The sequence below is a fragment of the Phaethon aethereus genome (assembly GCF_964289735.1).
Source record: "Phaethon aethereus genome assembly, chromosome: 4".
Classification (NCBI taxonomy): Eukaryota; Metazoa; Chordata; class Aves; order Phaethontiformes; family Phaethontidae; genus Phaethon; species Phaethon aethereus.
Genome location: NC_138578.1, coordinates 59,139,264 through 59,159,485, shown reverse-complemented (window position 1 = coordinate 59,159,485; position 20,222 = coordinate 59,139,264). Strand labels below are relative to the sequence as shown.

The window sequence follows — 20,222 nt, the reverse complement described above, 5'->3', positions numbered from 1 at the left end:
CTGAAAACAGTTCTCATTTTGTTTCTGGTAATTCGAACTGTTCTGAGATTACAGGGTATACTGCCTCCATGCCAGTAACGAGAGAGAAAGGGATGATCGTTTTCACTATTTGCATTAACATTTTTTTGAAGAAAATGATGTAAATACAAGCTGTGTAATGAGATTGTGCGTTATTCCAACTAGGACTGCCTCATGCGCTATCCTAAGAACTCTCTGTACATACACAACACCTCGTGTCTCCTTTCAAAGGCTGTGTCTGAGGAAAGTAAGTTGGTAAATCACGGAGGAAAAAGTTTTTCTTTGTATTTCCCAGCAGCCCTCATGCTCAGCTTGTTTTTGTGCTTTTTAAACTACATACTCTGTAGGAACTGCAGTTGGTTTTTATATGGGGAGGGGCAGCCTGTTGGGTAACAGGGCTGCCTTGTTCCTCGGCTGTAGAAGAACCTAGTAGAGATGATGGCTGTCGATTCCTTTGCCACCAATATGTACTATTCCCTTCTTACTTGCATTAGTCAACATTTTTTAAATGGAGTAAAGCAGTTCGGAAGGTAGCATCTGCCCAGCCGAAGCTACGAGCAGCAAGTTTGCTGTGAGGCTGGTTGTAATGCTGGTTGCTTCAGATCTAGGTCCCATCTTCAGGTGTGTGGTTGTCCCTGGGCGGGTTTTGCAGGTTTCCAGGCAGGCCCTACCAGCCGCGATGGTGCTGCACAGTTGTATGGTGTTAAAACAGGGGTGTTGGGGGGAAAGGGTGGGGGATTTGGTTTTGTTTCATTTAAGCTCGCTATCACCAGGAGCTGTGTTGTGTTGGGGTACCTCAGCGAGAGGGAGAGGGAGCACTCCCCGGCCCCTCTGCTCTGGATGGGGGCTGCTTCTCTTAGCCTGCCCATTAATTCAGAAAATGGTTTCTTTTTAAACATCCATTTTTCCCTTGTTCTTGTAGTTAGATGCTACTATGATGTATGTCAGAGTAACTGAGAGCTGCTTTATACTGAAGTACATGTTGTCTGACAGCCTTGTCCGTTCTTCCAGCCCTCCAGAGCTGGAAGTGAGTTCACAGTTGGACTAGACCTACCGTGCTTACAAGCTCGACTCCTCCTGTACCTAATTGTCTGTTGCGATAGGCGTAGTACTGACACATTTAGCCCTCGGGCAGGTAACTGATACTGCCAATACAGCAAATCCAGGGCTTTAAAATGTTTTAAGGTCAGGTCTGGGGCTAGGGCTAGGGCACCTGTCTCTCGTATGATGTCAAATAAATGACATTGCTTCGCTTAGTGGCTGCTTTGTGTTGAAATACCTGAAGTCTTTAGGTGGGTTTGTGACCGCCTGCTGTAAAATAATGGGGAATGGGCTGGGATGATGAGGCAAAAATGAGTCTGGTGCTGCTGAGGGGAAGGTGGGGGAGAAGCTGGTTTGTGCTGATGTTGTCTGAGCCACCAGCCCCTTTGGCAGCCAGAGTTCCTGGTGTACAGCTGCCTTTGCTTGCACAGGTGGGGCCAGGCATGGGCTTCTGGCCCCCTGCTCTTCTGGTGGGTGGGAAAAGGGACTGTGCAGAATGAGCACCTTGCTTTCCCTGCCCTGGTCTTTCCCTTCCTCTGTCTTTCCCAAAATGGCTGGTCTCACAGCTGGCAGTTGAAGAACATTGAGGCCAACAGCGTCCTGGCCTGTACCAGAAATAGTGTGGCCAGCAGGAGTAGGGAAGTGATTGTGCCCCTGTACTTGGCACTGCTGAGGCCGCACCTCGAATACTGTCTTCGGTTTTGGGCCCCTCACTACAAGAAGGATGTTGAGGTGCTCGAGTGTGTCCAGAGAAGGGCAACGAAGCTGGTGAGGGGTCTGGAGCACAAGTCTTACGCAGAGCACTGAGGGAAGTGGGGTTGTTCAGTCTGGAGAAGAGGAGGCTGAGGGGAGACCTTATCGCTCTCTACAACTACCTGAAAGGGGGTTGTGGTGATGAGGGTGTTGGTCTCTTCTCCCAAGTAATAAGCAATAGGACGAGAGGAGATGGCCTCAAGTTGTACCAGGGGAGGTTTAGACTTGATATTGGGAAAAATTTCTTCACAGAGGGAGTGGTCAGGCATTGGAACAGGCTGCCCAGGGAGGTGGTGGAGTCGCCATCTCTGGAAGTGTTCAAAAAACGTGTGGATGTGGCACTTCAGGACATGGTTTAGTGGGCATGGTGGTGTTGGGTTGATGGTTGGACTTGATGATCTTGAAGGTCTTTTCCAACTTTAATGATTCTTTGATTATATGACAGGTGCTGAGTAGTCAAGGCTCCTCCTGATTCTGTTGGAGAGGTTTGGGAGGTTCCCCACAGCTGAGCCACCTTATGGGATGGTGGGAGCAGCCTTGCCTGTTTCAAGGCAAAGCTGGCTCTCCCCCTTTTAAACATCTACCCAAGACCTGGGTGCAGAGTCAGGTATGAGGGTGGTTTCCTTGAAGCAGGAACACCTCACTGGTCACAGCCCAAAAAAAGATGAGCCAGTTATGCTCCAAGGTGGATTTTGGTTCAAAAAGCAGACCTAGAACGGGCGGGTCCTGTTTCATGCCGCAGTCAGGGGTAGCCTGGCAGCTAAGTGTTTGGTTTTTTTGACAAAGAGCAAGCATTGGAAAGCTTGTCATTGCCACAGGTTTAAATTTCCCTGAACTCAAGGCTGAAGAACAAACACCAGCTGTGGAGCAGGTCCCCTGTGTTCCTGGAAGTGGTGGCCTTCAGTTTGCTAGGAGAAGCTGTGTTGGACATGAGGTGGTTTATCTGTGTAGAATGTCATTTAAAGGATCTGAACCTGTCAGTTCAAATGGAATGAAAACCCTCATGTTTATGGCTTTTACTGTTAAAGAGGAAACTCTGAGAAATGAACCCTGGGTAAGAACCTCTCGGAGGCGAATGACCTGCTGCCATGGGGCAAAGTGGGGATGTTCTCCCTCTTTTGCTTGGCATGCACATTCCCCATTATAGCATCTTTCACATTCAAGTTCTTCTATGGTCTGAACCACATCAAAAATGCCAGAAGTAAACTGGCTGTAGGCCATACTTGTCAAAAGAGAGAGCTATTTGGAAAGGGGACATGTTTGAACAAAGTAGTTACCGAAAGTTCAGTCAGACAATGCCAAGGTGCAGGGGGAAGAAAAACCCCAAACCAGAAGGTTCTCAAGAACAAAGAGGGAAAGGATTGGTCTCTGTATTGCTGATGTGCTGTTCTCACCTGTGAGGAGTTCAGCAAGGGTCAGTGGGGCATGCTGCACCAGTAGATGCTGGGGCAACTGGAAAGCAGCTTGGCAGGAAAGGACAGGGTAGCTGGGGAATTGGACCCTGCAGCCTCTGGGGAAGGCCAGGGTGAGGCTGGCTGTCCCACTGCAGCCCATGGAGCTCCATGGTGGAGCAGATGTCTACCTGCAGCCCAGGGAGGACCCCATGCCAGAGCAGGGGGATGCCCAAAGGAGGCTGTGACCCCATGGGAAGCCAAGGCTGGAGCAGGCCCTGGCAGGACCTGAGGCCCCGTGGAGAGAGGAGCCCAGGCTGGAGCAGGTTTGCTGGCAGGACTTGTGACCCCGTGGGGGACCCAGGCTGGAGAAGTTTGTGAAGAACTGCAGCCTGTTGGAAGGACTCACCGAGAAGTTCACGGAGGACTGTCTCCCATGGGAGGGACCCCATGCTGGAGCAGGGGCAGAGTGTGAAGAGTCCTCCCCCTGAGGAGGAAGGAGCAGCAGAGACAACGTGTGATGAACTGACCACAAGCCCCTTTCCCCATCCTCCTGCACCACTGGTGGGGATGAGTTAGAGAAAATCAGGAGTGAAGTCGAGCATGGGAAGAAGGGAAGAAGCACTTGCTTGTTTAGGACCTTAAAAACATGCAGAGGTGCATGGGGGGAGTGAGGTGCTTCTCTGCCCCCGGTCACTTGTGAAGGTGGCACAGGGCTCCTTGGCAAGGGGATGAAGCAGGCAACAGGTCCCATCCAGCCCCGTGACCCCAGCCAGCCCCATGCCAGCTGGGGCTGGACTGCAGGCCCAGACAAGCCCTGAGCCCCTGGCAGCCCGGAATGGGGGGCAAGTGCCTGCCGAGACACAGCTGGATGGCGGCTGGGCCTGGGCCCTATGTGCTATACGTCCCTGCAGTGCCGCTCTTGCCGGTCTGTGGCAGCGTCCCACCATCTCGGCTTTGCTGCTCCAACAGTTTCTGCCATGCGTGCAGCTGCTTGGACATTAAGGAAGCTGCTGCCAGCCTGAACTGTAATAAAATAAATATATTGTTTTAATTATTTTTTTAAGTAGGTCAAAGCTCCCTCCATTATCGTACTTAGAAGGATTTCAGTAACACCTGCTGTGTCGGGGCAGGGTCAGTGCCTGAAGATTGCAGATTATAAAAAAAAGCCCTTCCGTTATTCCCACACACCATCCATCCTGGATCTGAGCACCACTGACATGTTGAACTTGGTGTTATGAACTGCTGTCATGGCAAAAATACAAGGATCAGCAGGAAGAGAAAATGAGAAGGAAAAGCTCCTACTGCAAGGTGAAGCTCCTGACACAACTTTGTATATAGAAGAAGGACCAAGCTCAAGTGATGCTTGATGGAGACAATCATCGTTCTAGAGGACTCAGAGCCAAATACTCAAATAAATCAACCACCCATTTCTCTCAGGATTTACCTCCAAGCCCAACTTTGTGTGTGCTCATCAAGAAGAACTTGGCTTCATTTGTTTATGCTCTCCCATTTAGGTATTTATACACATTGATATGCTCTGATGGATGATCTTACCAGGGAGATGTCTTAGAAACTTGGAAAGCCACAGAGATGACCGTGATCAACACAATGAGACTGTAAATGTCACCTGATCTGAGGGTTTGGTGTTTCATACACCTGGGGAAACCAGAAAGGACTAAAAATATATGCTACTTTTGGGTAGGGGAATGCTGGATCTCCTGTGATAGCTTGTAGCAGTCAAGATGACCAGAAAATTTCCCTAAAGGCATTTAGAGATTCGGCCATTCAGTGCGTGTTAGCAGACTCTCAGGCAGCTCCCGAGATGACTATATGTGGCTCATGGACCAGGTGACATTACGGTAACATGCAGGTTACCAGAGCCAGAATCTGCATGGTATAGCTGCACTGTGAGAAACAACTCCCCACTTGACAAAGGCAGCAAGTAACAGCAGCAACCCATGCTAAATTAGGGAGGACACCTAATACAGGAGAGTCCTTGTGGGAAAAGCAGAGCTTAAAATCTTGTTACTAAAGCAGAGCCTGATGAACTGTGAATGCAACCCCCCAGAAGCATCAGAAATTAATCATGGCATGGAGTCCTCTTTCTCCCCAAATCCTTTTACACTAGAAGCTAAGCTCACGTAAAGGAAAGCGAGAAGGTAATGCAGAAGACGCAATGCGCAGGCATGGATAGATACAGCGAAGAGGGCCTTGAAGCATAGCTGGGAAGTGACGTACTGTGGCCAGAAGGTTGAGAAAAGGGGATGGGAAAGAGCACTAAGGAAAGGTGCAGAGCTCTTGCGGTCATGTCCACTCCCAGGGTCTGCAGAATGCTTCCTTGTCCATGTCCCAGCCCCAATCCTGTCCTGGTGTAACAGCACGAGGAATCGTGAGTGATGAGTAGTGATTTCTGCTACCACCATCCAGAATAATTTATCCAGACTACAGATTGCTCTCTCCTTTCCTGGGAATGCTCATGGATGGAAGCAGCCAGGAGGTGATGGCATGAATTACTTGGGCAGTGACAACCTCTCCTAATTTTGCAGGAAGTGGAGAAGAGCTTATCTGTGAGCAGCAGGGAACAGTGCAGTGTCCATGCAGGGCACCCTGTACACGCTCTAGAGAATGCATGTAGACCTCCTGAGAGGAGGAGAATGATGGCTCAGACCTCTGCCACTAGCATAAGCCCACCCCATTTCTGGTTTGGGGGTAGTACTGAGATGGATGATGCAGAGGCACCTGAATATATAGCAAAGCAAATGGTATTTTGGGTTTTCACTCGTATCACAGGGCAAAATATTCTGAGCATCCCAGTTTTCCTTGGAGTAGGGTGCCAGACTACATGCCCACTGCCCAGCCCGAAGCTGGCTGTTGCAACTGCGCCATACCAAGGTAAGAAATCAGATTATCACCTATGAATTTTCTAAAGCACGCAGCAATAACCCACCTGCTTTACAGCACTCGGACCCAACACCAAAGCAACTCAGCCATAATCACCTGCCATCTCTTGCTTCAGAAGCTTTGCTGCATCAGGGTCAACATACATCAATCTCCACTTCCAGGGCAATGAGAGGAGAATTAAACAGCTGAACTTAAGGAGCAAACAGTGTATTTTTTGTTCTGGAGCACTCCCGCCTTGCAGCCTTATGAACACACATCTGAGCTCTTGTGGCTGTTGAAATAACTGTCTTGTGGGAGGAGGATGCTCAGCATATCCAAAGTTACTTGGTCACGCTTCTTGCCTCAGCTGATGTGCTGCTGAGACTATGATGCTGCTGCCAGCATGACTTCAGTGAGTTACAGATTAACTCAGATAACCTCTGTGCTCCCACTGAAGAGCAGATGTGTCGCCTGATGGCTGTCCCTCCTCATCAAGTAACGCAGGACTCAATGGCGCTGCCCATCTTTGTTGCTCAAGGATGTCTTGGCTCTGCTGATGGTGGATCTAGCAGCGCAGTTGGTGGTGAATCCACCAGGTTCAAAGTTGAACAGCTTCTTAGAATCACAGGATCATTTCTTGCCAAAGCTAAAGGGGTCACCATGAGTCCCAACTCTTCCTCCTGTTGGCTCACAACAGCCAGACACTGCACAATCAGACAGTTCCCCGATAAAAGTTTGCCACGACTTTTGCTAGGCAGAAATAGAGAGAAGATGTTCTGTTGCGGGTCAGAAAGATCTTTCCATCAGGTTAGCAGGAGGACTTCTTCCACAGCAATGGTATGATGACTGCACGCTATGCTGCCTGTTGCAAGCGGTAATTCCAGTAACTCTTCATGTGTGCTTCGTGTCAAGCACCTGTGAGTGACACCAAAGTCCTGAGGAACATGCTCACATTGTCTTTAGGGACGTGCGATGCTGGCTCAGTTCAGGTGCAACACTGCTCCTACCAATTACTGGAGTAAGCATGGCTGCTGCTTCAGCTTTTGTAGCCCCAGTGAGGGGGAGATTAGCTGAACTGGAACAAGCCTGAACCAACCTCTTGCTGTGGTCCCACTCATTTCTTTACAAGCAGCTGAAAATGCCAAAAATTTGCTTATTTCCTTTCAGCCTGCAGAAAATAAGGCTGGAAACTTAAGCCTTGAGTGAGAGATGTTCCTACTCTGAATTTAAAAGTATTTTAGTGAGTCAGATTTGTGGAAGTAGTCATCCTGTGGGTCACCATGGTGACTTGCTGTGAAGGACTCTCTGCTGGAGCCATGGGACTGGCCACCTTCAGTTAGGAACAGATCACCGAGTGTGAGATTGAAGAAGGGAGAAACTGCATCACTTGCCCTCCCTTTGGTCTCTCATGCGGTAAAACTACAGGAGTAAGAAATTTTGGATCCACTCTCCTGACTCAGGCTGTGCAGCAGGGAAGGAAGAGTCTGTCAGCCACCACCTCTACTTGTGCACCAGGACTTCCAAGTTCTGCTCCTGAGGAAGTCCAGTCTTGTTTGCTGCCTTCCAGGCACCAAGGCAAATGGATCCAGTGAGCGTCAGGCTTAAAAACCCTTTAAGGAAGGGAAGCTGTTGTTAGTCTTTCAAGTTCAGGAGTATTTTCCTCTGTGAGAACATTCCATTTGAGTTTACCTCTTACCATTTGAATACCCCAGGTACTCAAATTCTTTTGCCAGAAATTTAAGCAAGTGAAGGCTTCAAGGGACATATGAGGTGCTGCTATACAGAAGGACTTTGTTAACTGCAGCTTAACATCTTGCATTCCCTTTGCAAACCTCTTCCTGCTCCAAGATATAGTTCGTTGGGCTAAGACCAGCTGCTCTGTGACTAGTGCTTGGTTATCAGCTACGCACACCTGCGGCCTGGCTGGCAAGTAGACTTCATAGTCCAACTTCTTCAGTTTGGGCTATTTCCTTGAGCACTGATTTGGGACTTCGTTTCCGTGCACAAACCAACCTATTACTGCTGGTTACTATAATAACAACAGAGCACAGACGCATGCGAACTAGGATGCACGTGGATGATTTCTTAAAGAAGCAATTTTCCTGTGTATTACAAATGTTTGGTGATCCAAAATCTTTCTGGATCTTTAGAGGAGATAGCTCAGCTATGACAGCCCCAGCAGTTAACCTGAAACTCAAGGATTTGTTATTTATCAGTTCTAAAACGTAAAGGATTGTCAGCATTTGCAGATAAGATTTATAATGCATATTATTTTTCCTGTTTAAGATTGCTCTAGAAATTATTATTATTTTGTCTAAAACAACTATTCAGATTCAATTTTGTTGAGTGGTATGTTGACAAAGTATGTTCTCAGAATAGCCTTCCTGTCTTACTGTTGTTACGAAAGCTGTGCAGTCCAGGCACCAGAGGATATAAAGAAACAGAAATAAATGTATGTCCACTAAAACAAAGCCACACTTTTATGACAATGGGAACTTAAAGACCATGAGAACTTAACTCCAACTCTGTAACTGAATGTGAAACCTCAGCACTTTTAAATCCTACACTGGATAACAGCCATAAAGACTGGGTTTCATCAGGCTTCCTTTTATTCTTTATCATACACTAGTAAGTGAAAAACTCTGAACATCAGTTTTCTTACTAACAAGAACAGAATCCCCATTCTTATGTAAAATATTTAAAAACTCATATATGGCCAAGTACAAAACCCCTACCTCTTTCTTTGTAAGAATTTGCCTTCAATTCCACCGTTTTATACCGGTTACTCTTTAATAGATTTTATTTTTAAAGCATCAGAAGAAATACTAGCAATGCACAAATTACGTGTGTATAAAAATTATGCTTGTACTTCCCTGAATTCTTATAAAAAGGCTGACTATTCCAACTACTTTCTATCACAAGTGAGACTGCTGCAACGACCCCTGGCCTTAGGGGATACTGTTCTTACAGAAAGACGTCATCGCTGAGGTAACTCCAAATTGTACCATGGGCCCTCTCAGGACTTTGGTGAGGGAGCAGCGGGGGACAGGCAGTGAAATTCAGTACGTTGCCTTGTCTGGGGCAAGTTCTGGAAAGAAACCAGTGGGCCACCAGTAGACTCTTCTACAGTTTGTATGCTGCATTTTTGCTCAGCCAGTTATGCTCGGCATAATTTGCTGCATAAATGTACCAGTTTTCTTTCTTTAACTACACCGATAATCAACATACGGAAGTAACTCAAATGTCCCCTTAAAGAAAACAGAAGAAAGAAGCTCTACGTAACTCTGCTTGCAAGAAGACAACTGAAAACCCTTCTCTGAGCACGGCACTGAACCTCCACAAACCTCTTCTAACCTAAATTATTGTATGATGATTCCTTGAGTAACTTTGACATTTAAACACTGACCAAAAAAGAAAAACAAAAACACCCCCACCCCTGCAATTATCCACTTCACAAAAATCAAAGCTTTTGGAAACAATTATTGGAAAAAAGATTTGTCAAGTCCAGATTTCAAATCATTGTTAGAGGCACACCACGAGGTCCCAGAAGCTCATTTCTAAAAGAGAGTTTCTTTGCTTGGTAGCACCTAAAAACTTCCATCAAAAACATTTTAAAATTGGTTTAAACAACCCAAATACCGTAACTTTTGCATGAGGGAAGTATTTGACCAGAGCACTAAAAAGAAACTGCATTATGATCAGTAAGTCCGTCTTGTGAAATCATTGCAGTTTTAGAAATCAAACCCCCAGTGGATGTTTGGGTTAACAATTAAATGATATTAAAATCTCCCAGTCTCCCTCTGTCAGAAGCATTTCAAATCCTTCAAGTCAAAGCATCGCAGATTGCTTTAGAAAAAGAGTTGCATATACTGATCTCCTGGTTTTGGCTGGGATAGAATTAATTTTCATCCTAGAAGATGATACAGTGCAGTGTTTTGGATTTGGGATGAGAATAATGTTGATAACACACTGATGTTTTCAGTTGTTGCTGAGCAATGCTTAGACTAAGTCAAGGACTTTCCAGCTTCTCATAATGCCCTGCCTGCAAGGAAGCTGGGGATGCACGGGAACATGAAAGGGTCAAGACACCTGACCCCAACTGGCCAAAGGAATATTCCATACCGTATGACATCATGCTGAACATATAAACTAGGGGAGTTGGCCCGGAGGGCAGCCCCTGCTGCTTGGGGACTGGCTGGGCATCGGTCAGCAGGTGGTGAGCAACTGCATTGTGCAGCACTAGTTTTATATATTCTTTTATCATTATTATTATTTTCCCTTCCTTTTCTGTCCTATTAAATTGTCTTTATCTCAAGCCATGAGTTTTACCCTTTTTCTGATTCTCTCCCCCATCCCCCTGGGTGGGAGTGAGCAGACAGCTGTGTGGTATTTAGCTGCCTGCCCGGTTAAAACACAACAACTGCTTTGTGAACAGAGTCTGATTTTCTCTCTTACAGAGGAAAAACAACGGTAACACCAGTTAAACATTCGATAAGAGAGACTCAGTCATTGTTTAACAGCACACAACCCTGCCCTACCCATTTTAGGAGAGCAAGTAATCCTTAACTAATGTCAACAGTATCCAGCTCTTCTACAATGCATCAAGGGATTTCAAAACAATTTGCAGAAGAGAAATGGGGAACTGAGGCACGAGGAAACAAAGTGAACTGTTCACTCTCACTCTGCAGACCAACTCCCTTCTTCCCATGCAACTTTACAGGAGAAAGCACTGTAACTTCACCTAAAAACAACCCCAACCCTATCTTTTTAACTACGTAACTTTGCATTACAACCTCCTCACTCAATACAACATTTCTATGAACATCCAAGACCATGCACAAATATAGCAAGTAGTTTTCTGTAAAAGAAAATAAAAAAAATAAAAAAAAGACTGCCACATGACACCTAGAAGCGTTTATTTTATGCAACAAACTTAAATATGATCATGTGTACATAAAAGTGTACACTGTATCTATGCTGAACAATGCCAGGAAACATAATATTGATGCAACAATCTTCTAAAATAAACATTAAAAAATGAGCCTGGACAGGAAGACAAAATGCAAAACAGACTTACTTCCAATCAGCACAATGCTTAAAATTGAGAGCAATCCTAAACATTTCCAACTTTCCTTACAAAGCTGCCAAAGTCCAACTATTTTTAAAAATTGATTTTTTTTCTTTACATCAATAATAAAAATCTGGTGACAAACATTATAAAATCAAATGCTGGACTGTCTTTACTCCTTTAAAATTTAGAATATTCCAACAGAACCGCAGGAGTAAAAACACTTAAAAGTGATATATGTTTTTATAAAACAAACATCAATATGTACATTTATTGCAAATTATATTAAACTAAAATGGAGGGAAAATTAAAAAATGAAATGTCTACTTGCGAATTAATAATAATTTTAAGTGATTACTTTCCCACTCTGATAAAAATCAGAAAGCAACATTTATAAAATTGCCACCACATGACTTTTCATAGCAGGGAACTGAAATCTGTACATCTTATTTTTGCAGAAAAGTAGGCAGGCAGAAAGAATTATACATAAAACAGTCTCCAAAAGTAAAGCAAAAAAATTTTTTTGTGATTTTTTTTTTTCCTCTAGTCTTGTTTAAAATCCATTCAGTAGACTTCTACTTTTTCTGTGAAACATGGGAATACCTGGCTCTAGGATCATGAATTTCCAATGTCAGTGTAAGGACCTCCTCTGACTTTCTTTAAAAAAAAATGCAGCATGAAAATTAATGGTGTAAATACACTTTTAAACTCCAGAATGCAGGAACTGGAACCAAGTGTTAAGCAATTTGCTTAATTATTGACTTTTCATAAAAAAAGTCTCTGGGGAAATAAGTACAGATGCTTTTAGCCTCTTTCTCAAGAGTTTCTGCTTTACATTTCCATTGAGAAGGATTAATTTCATGTGAAAGGGAAGCATACTTTTCCTTCTGGTTTCAGAGCTGAAAGCTGTGTGTTTTAAAGTAATTTCAGTTCCTATACAGGAAATTTCTGAATCCTAGTTTTTGCAGAAGCTTGGAGCATGCCTTTATTTGGCCTTCATTTCCTCCCTTTTCGAGCGAGTTTTCTTTTTACCTTTTTTGGGGGAAAAAAAGAAATAAGTTAATTGTAAGAACATGGAAATTACAATTGATTCTGAATCAAAATCCTACCTCAATTGTTTACATTTTAGCTTTTACACTCTTTATACTGTGATTCTTCCAACTTTATCTTCTATCTTCTCAATGATTACATAATGAATTGAATATAACTGAATTTCCTTGTTGTATAGCACAACTTCCTGATAAACTTGGAAATATACAAGTTGAATAATAATAATTCAATAACTGAGTAATGTTCTTTTCAGCATAAACAGAAATATATTTATCCATAGCTTTCACTAGAATCAGAGAATAAGAATGGTTAACTTGTTCTCATAACTGTATTTAATTACCCAGGTTTATAAAAATAGCCTGTCCTACTCAAGAACAAGCACTACTTCAAATGTTTTTCGAATACTTACAGTCATATGTACATGTCTACTTAAAAGCAAAAAAACCCTATCAGACAGCTATTTTCACATACATTTTTCTAGAAGAGAGAAAATTTTCTTTGATTCCCTATTGTATAAGCTACAATATAAAAAAACAGAATTGTCCTATATAAGATGCCTGCTACACCTTAAGGAAGCCTCCCTCTGCTATCTCTGCATCCTCAGTATCTTCCTGGCTGCTGCCACAGGCCTTAAAAAGATCCATTGCATTTTGGGAATATTCTGGACTTGAGTCTATCTCCAACAGTGAATCTCCATCACTTCCAAGCACCTGGCTTCTGAAAAACGTTAACAATGTTTTGGTATTTTTTCCAAGAAAGACTGAAGTATTATGTATTTCAAAGAAGCTATCCGATACAGATGGCTTATTTAAGGCTATGGATAGTGCAGTTTGTTGTGAAGACCTGAAGAAATTTGATGTATAAAACAAGCATTGCAAGGCAGTACACAAATACTACTCTCTTGAAAGGCTGAACAATTTATTAGTGTATGAACCTTCCTGCGAGAGGAAAAGGTAATTCTGTTTGATCGAGTTCTCTGCAAGATCTTCAATTTACAAAATCTCTAGAATTTCTTTTGAAATTCTCTTTCTAAAGAAAGAAATGATTCTTTCTTCCTTCAAATTAAGTTGTGATTTCTTCCAACACACTGGTTTGCTGACATTATCTTACTGCTCTACAACTTTGGACACTTTTGCATTAAAATTATTATTGTATCAGATTCAGCTAAACCAATTTCTCAGTGTTTATGCGCATTTGTGGTTTGTTTATATTGGAAATCAAATCACCACATTTAAATACTTGAGTATAGAAAAATAAATTATCATCCAAGAGCTGTTTTGCAGTTTACACAGTTCCACATTCTGCTCTTGTTTTACTTAAAATATATATATTTAAAATCTGTTAATATTAACAGTAAACAAGCTCAGACCCAAAATACCAAAAAAATGTACAGTTAGAATTACAGCTGGTTCTGTTCATTAAAGATGGCCAGTTTTCAAGCCCCTGTTACTGAAGCACAGCAAAGCACCTGAATTCCTGTGTACGTGGCATTACTGAATGCGCTTGAAACCACCCTCAACTCTTAGTTCTTCTACATAAGAATGCTAGTAAGGGGAACCAGGATACAACAGTCAAAAAAATACAATGTGGTGAAAACAGGTTAGATTATACTGTTCCGACCAAACAAATTCAATTCTCCAATTCCAGCTGCTGTGGTACTTAAATTTGAAAAACAGAAGAGAACACAATGTGTACGTGTTGGACCACGGTATTTATAAATCATTGTGGTTTAGTTGTGCCCATATGCTAGATCTGTTATAACTGCAATTTCAGGGTCTATCTTGAGACAGGAAAGGCCCACCCCACCCAGCCATGGGGTTTTTTTATTTATTTATTTTTACCTTTGTAGATCAATTTGTCTCTGTGCTGCTGCTGGCTTTTTTGCTGTGTCTTGCTGTTTTGGTGCTTTGGCGTTACCTGCCTCTAAACTCCCTGGACTTTCTTGACCAACTGCTGCCCTTTTCCTTCCCCTGACAGGTGGTTTATTTGTTTCCTCATTTTTTGCAGTGGTACCCTGAGGTTCAGGTTTGGGTGGACGCCCTCTCCTGGTTTTTGCTGCGAGTGATGGTCCTGTTTCATCTACAGTTTTTTCTTCTGTTTTTTGATGAATATTCTCAGTTCCAGATGCTGTTGCCGTTCTTTTTTTCCCACGTTCAGTGCTGTTTCCTTGTGTAGCCTGATCAGAATTAATCTCCTAGAAAGTAAGTCATGAATGTGAAGGGTTAAAAAAAAAGGATCCCCAAAGGCAAACCTCAGATTGTTACCTGCCTCTGAGAGAAACAGGAGTTTATAAAACAGAAATGTTCTTATAAAAACACATCACATGGGCTTAGACCTAGTAAAAAGTTTTACTAAATGGGATTTCAGGCATTAACCTTGCTAAAAAGATACTCTACACTGTGTGTAATGTTAGTATCTGCACCCAATGTATCTTTTAGTTGCTTGAAAGTGAGATTACTGTAAGACTAATAATCTCAGCTCCTCTCATGATGGTTCTTCTGGACAAGCTCCTTTTAATGCCTCTTTGCCAACTGACAGGAGAGAACTGAGCAGCAAGACTAATGATTCTGGTACTTCAATATATGCAAATTTTGAGACCAACCTTCAGTAAAGGTGCAGATTACTGTAACCCTAAATACCAGTAAAAGGAAAAAAACCCCAAGGCTTTCAGGGAATAAAAGGGAGTTAAGACCTAGTCACAAATCAAACTTGCTGTCTTTGTTAATTCTTTGTCATGTCTGAATAGGTATGGCCTACATGCATGTTTTTCTCATTACACTGAACAAGGTAATGCAAGTGATTAAATTTCATGAAGCAGTGTCTATATATGTGAAACAGCAAGGGTGCTGGCAATGTGGGTCTCTACAAAGAAAAGTATTCATACGGAAACAAAGAGGAAGCAACTGGATGCTTCCAAAACAGTTAGGAAGAGGGGCAGAGAAAAGGGTACTGAAGAGGTATGGCTGGGATGACTTAGCCATTTCAAACACACCAATTAAGGCCACTCACTATTGTAAGTGCTGTGTCTGAACGAAGGACTTTTTGTTAAATAACGTTATTTCTTAAATGTTTAAACAAGTCAGGCAGTCTCTGTAATCTTTATTACTGTTCTAGCGGCTTCATAGCAGACATTTACAACTGCTATTCGTAAGAACTTTACAGATAACCACTCTTTGAAAATTTCAACTAAAGTCAGGTTTCAAGAACCTAGAAAGCATTTTTGAAGATTTATTTCAAAAATGCTTTGCCTAACTGCTCTAACTTTTCAGAAGAACCCTATTTTGGGGAAAAAGAAGGAAAAAAGGAACCATACTTTGAAATTTGGGAAAGATTTTTTCTTCTTCACTAGCTCATGGGTGTAAGTATCATGTGGATGTTATTTTTAAAGAGTAAGAAAACACTAACTTTTCTTTGAGATGATACAAATCCAAAACATGTGCTTATTACTATAATTTCACTTAATCAAAAAAGACTGAATAGATACATAACTTCTTAAAATGTGTACAGCATGAACCATCTATGTACACTCTACATTATTGCAAAAATTCTATTTTGATTTTAGAATCACAGAATCATCCAGGTTGGAAGTGACCTGTGGAAATCACGTGGTCAAACCTTCTGTTGAAAGCAAGGCCTCGGGGGTTCATCCAGGGCCCTTCACGAGCCAAGCTGCGACAGCAACATTCCACCACTTTTCTGGGTGTTTTTCCAGTTTTTTAATCTTCCCCACAATGTAGATGATTTTTTTGTTTGTTTGTTTTGCTTGCATCCAGATGGAATTTCCCCTGAAGCAGCTTCTGCCGTAGCCTTTTGTCCTGTGACCAGTACTTTCTTCTTCTCTATAAATACCTTTTAGGTATTGAAAGACTGATTACATCTCCCCAGGCTTCTCTCTCTAGGCTGAACAAGCCCAACACTTTCAACCTTTCTTCATGCAACAACTTCTCCAAGCTTTTATCATCTTGGTGGCCATCTGCAAAGCTCTCTCCAGGTTTTCAGTATCTGTGCTGAACTGGGAAGGACGCAATATTCTGGACACAGTGTTCCAGGTGTGGCCTAATGAATGCCAAATAGGGTGGAATAATCACATCCCTCAATCTGCTGGCTATACTCTCGCTGATGCAGCCCAGGACCCGGCTTGCCCTCACTGCTGCCAAGGCATGCTGCTGACTCACGTTCTACCAGTTGTCCACTGGGATGGTCCCCCAGGTCCTTCTCAGCCAACCTACACCCCAGCCAGGCAGATCCCAGCACACTGGACTGCTGCTTGAGTTTAATCTATCCCAGGTACAGGACTTCACATTTACCTTTGTTAAACTTCATGCAACTTTATGGTTTTTTAAGTTAAAAAATCATTACAATTTAGGCATGATCTTCTCTCTAATGGAAGGGAGAAAAGCATTAAAAATCCTCAAAGTTTAAATAACATTTTAGTTGTGACACAATCCAAAAGTTAGTTGTTTGTTTCATGATAGAGGACCACTTGAAATTTTCCTGGCAGTATCTTAAGTTAAAGCTACAGGTGTCCACCTTCACTCTGAATCCCAGCCTTCCTGTTATTTATACTGGAAAACATAGAATCTTTTGGAATTTTAGAAAAATGAAGGAAGTCCCTTCCCATTTGCCTGCGCTAATTTTGAGTACATGAGCTCTATTAACTACTCTGGATAAAATAGATAGTAGTTTTGAAAATAAGGGGTCTTCCATTGGTCTAGGAAACTGATATAACTACATGAAGTTAAATTGGACATTACCAGTTCCTCAGAGACCATCTGCAGTGATGTGTACCGAATAAACCCTCAATGCCAAGCTTATTAAAGAGATATAGTCCATAAAATCCCCAGACATACCTTATTTTTCACAGGTTCTGTCTTTGCTGGTGTGACTGAAATAATCCTCACAGGATTTTCTTCGTTTTCACTGACCCCAGTTTCTGATATATCTGCACTTTGTTCCCTGGTAGCATAATTGAAGACAAAAATAAAACCAAAATATACAGAACAAAAGAGGAAAATGTTAGCAATTGTTTAAAAAAAAAAAATTTAAAAATTAATGCAGACAGTCTAAATTAGTTTTAAAAAAAAAAGAGTTGAATTTGCCTGAGTCCACAATTACATCTTCTTTCCCAGAACTGGGAAAAGTTTGAAAGGAACTGGCTAGTCACTGAGCTAAATCCCTTATCACAGACACAGTGTCATGTAATTGTTTTTGCAAACTTAAGACCAATGCTCTAAATGAGGCCACGTTCCTTTTCCAGATAGAAAAAGCCAATACTGGCAAAGGTAGTGAAGAAAAACAGAGACCAGCAATGCTCAAACATACACTAGTTTTAAAAACAAAGTTAAAAAAAAAAACAAAACAACAAAAACCCAAGACTATTACAGCTTATATCATGCACACAAATTCTGAACCGAGTTATACTTTCCTTTGGCCTTATTAAATGTAGCAACTACAGTTGACTTTCTCTAACCCTTTATCTTAGCCAGTTAATTGATTCCAAAACAAATTAAACAATCTTAAAATTTTAAAGTGCAAACTGTTTCTCCAGATTTCGGACAAATTTAAAAACTCTGGATCCACATAAAAATAACACTTACTAGAAGAAAGACAGAATATTACAATCATATGTTACATCTTTCCACTGAGACTCTGGTCCTCTTCAGCAAGCTCTTTTTAATTGTTCTTAATCTTAAATAGGTCAGAATATTTAATCTACATCAAAAATGTTTCTTGTTACCAATCTGGATTAATCCTTATTTATACATCAAAAATGTGTGAGTTGCAAAATCTGTTTAGTGTTGATTATGACTGGTCTCTTCAAGTAATATATTTTCTGATGTAAAAATATTATGAATATTAGCCATCAAAATTTCAGACAATATAGTGTCTCTTCTGTTGTATTATATGTAATTGCAGGCAGGCCACACCTAAAACACTTTACTGAATTTTTGTCTACTAAAAAATCCCAAAATGAAAAGCAAAGATGGAGATTTCACCTATAGAGAACTATTATATTTTTTTTTAAATGGACAAAATAAAGGCACTCTTTAAACACACAGGCACGCACACCAAATCATCTCCTGTCCTAAAACATGCAAGCACACTGGACAACATGAAGTAAAGAGTTGATGAAAGAAATTTCAAACTCCTGTACCTTGATCTGTTTCCTGCAGAGGAGCTCAGATCAGAGTTTACACTGATATTGCTTCCAGTCTCTGATCCTGTAGTTCTAATATACGGTCTCCTTCCAGTTGCAGATAATGGTTTGTTTACCGTACCTAATACACCAGTTGGTTTTGGCTAGAAGAAAGTGTTTAAATCTTTAAAAATGGGAACTTCAGATACATATTTAATTTTTAAAATATTTTCTTGAGTATTTTAGAATACTTTTTCTGGATTAACAGTCTCAATCACAATGCCATCAGTTCAGAGTTACAGACCTCATCTTTACCTAAAAAACACTGTCTATCCTACTTTTATGTCTTATAATTTAACAGCACTTCATCAATTGCCTTGCTCTCTTCTCATGCTTTGAAGGGATAGCAGCTGGAGAAATCTCAACAAAAGCCAGAAGAATGTTAGGTAATATTAAAGGACTGAAAGGACGTGGCAATATCCTTTCAGTCTCAACACAGTTGAGAGCTCTAGGTAAGGACAAAGGGGAAAGCAAATAAAGCGGATGTCATTGTGGGAGTCTACTATCAACCACCTAGCCAGGACACCACCACCAATGAATTATTCTACAAGGAATTAAGCGATATCTCTAGATCAACTGCTCTTGTCCTTATGGGTGATTTTAACTTCCCAGACATCAAGTGGGAATATCATGCAGCAGAGACAAACAGGTCCAGGAAATTTATGAAGCATGTTGAAGATAATTTCTCGCTAAGTTACTAAGGTAGTCGGCACTAAGGGAGCTGACTAGGAAAGGTGCCCTCCTAGATTTGTTGTTTGTAAACAGAGAGGGACTTGTGGGGAAAGCGGTGATTGGTGGCTGTCTTGGTCACAGTGACCACCAAGTAGTTGAGTTTCAAATCATTGGCGATAGGAGAAAAACTGTCAGCAACACTTCGACCTTGGATATGAGGAGAGCAGACTGTGGGCTGAATGAGCTAGTTAGTAAGGTCCTCTGGGAAACTGCTTTTAAAGGTTTTAGGGTCCATGAATATTGGTCATTTTTTAAGAGCCATCTCTTAAAAGTGCAGGAGCAGGCAATTCCAAAGTGCCAGAAATCAAGCAAGTGGGACAGAAGACTAGCTTGGCTAAGCAGGGATCATCTTCTAGAACTTGGGCAGAAAAGGAAAAGTGTATAGACTCTGGAAGCAAAGACAGGTGACATGGGAAGACTACAGAGATGTTGTTCACCAGTATAGGGAAAAAATTTGAACTCTAACCAAGCTTTGGCTGAACAAGTTGGCCAGCACTGTGACAGATAACAAAAAGGGCTTTTAAAAACATGTTAATAGCAAAAGGAGGATCAGAGATAACATTGGACCGTTGCTTGATGAGGTCGGTCACCTCATCAAGGTGATTTACAGAGATGTAAACAAATTGGAGACATTGAACGCTTTCTTTGCCTCTGTCTTCAACACTGATGATGGGCCCTGGGACCCCCAGAGCCCTGTGTAGGAAGACCATGACGGGGGGGGAATGATAAACTCCCAGCTGACCCTGAACTTGTTCGAGACTTGCTGCTCCAGCCAGATGCACATAGATCTATGGGACTTGATGGGATTAATCCCAGGATACTGAAAGAGCTGGCCAATGTCATTGTGGGACCTCCCTCCATTATTTTTCAACAGTCTTGAGAGTCTGGAGAGGTCCCAGTTGACTGGAAGCTGGCAAATGTGCCAATTTTCAAGAAGGGTAAGAAGGAAGAGCCTGGTAATTACAGGTCTGTCAGTCTCACTTCAGTGCCCAGTAAAATTATGGAGAAGGTTGTTCTGGGAGTTACTGAAAAACACTTGAGAGACAATGCAGTCATTGGTCAAAGCCAGCACGGGTTCACAAAGGGAAAG

The 20,222-nt window shown here is 42.1% G+C and overlaps 1 protein-coding gene across 1 annotated transcript in view; it reads right to left on the bottom strand.

Annotated features, from left to right (window-relative positions):
• Window positions 1–12,150: 12,150 nt before the first annotated feature.
• PDS5A (PDS5 cohesin associated factor A) overlaps window positions 12,151–20,222 on the bottom strand; it is a gene marked incomplete at both ends in the record, with an annotated part of 84,332 nt that continues 76,260 nt past the window's right edge. The window contains 5 exons of the mRNA XM_081999542.1: window positions 12,151–12,186; window positions 12,771–12,921; window positions 14,046–14,398; window positions 17,055–17,160; window positions 18,359–18,504. Coding sequence (XP_081855668.1) covers window positions 12,151–12,186; window positions 12,771–12,921; window positions 14,046–14,398; window positions 17,055–17,160; window positions 18,359–18,504 — 792 coding nt within the window. The remainder of the gene's footprint in view (window positions 12,187–12,770; window positions 12,922–14,045; window positions 14,399–17,054; window positions 17,161–18,358; window positions 18,505–20,222) is intronic.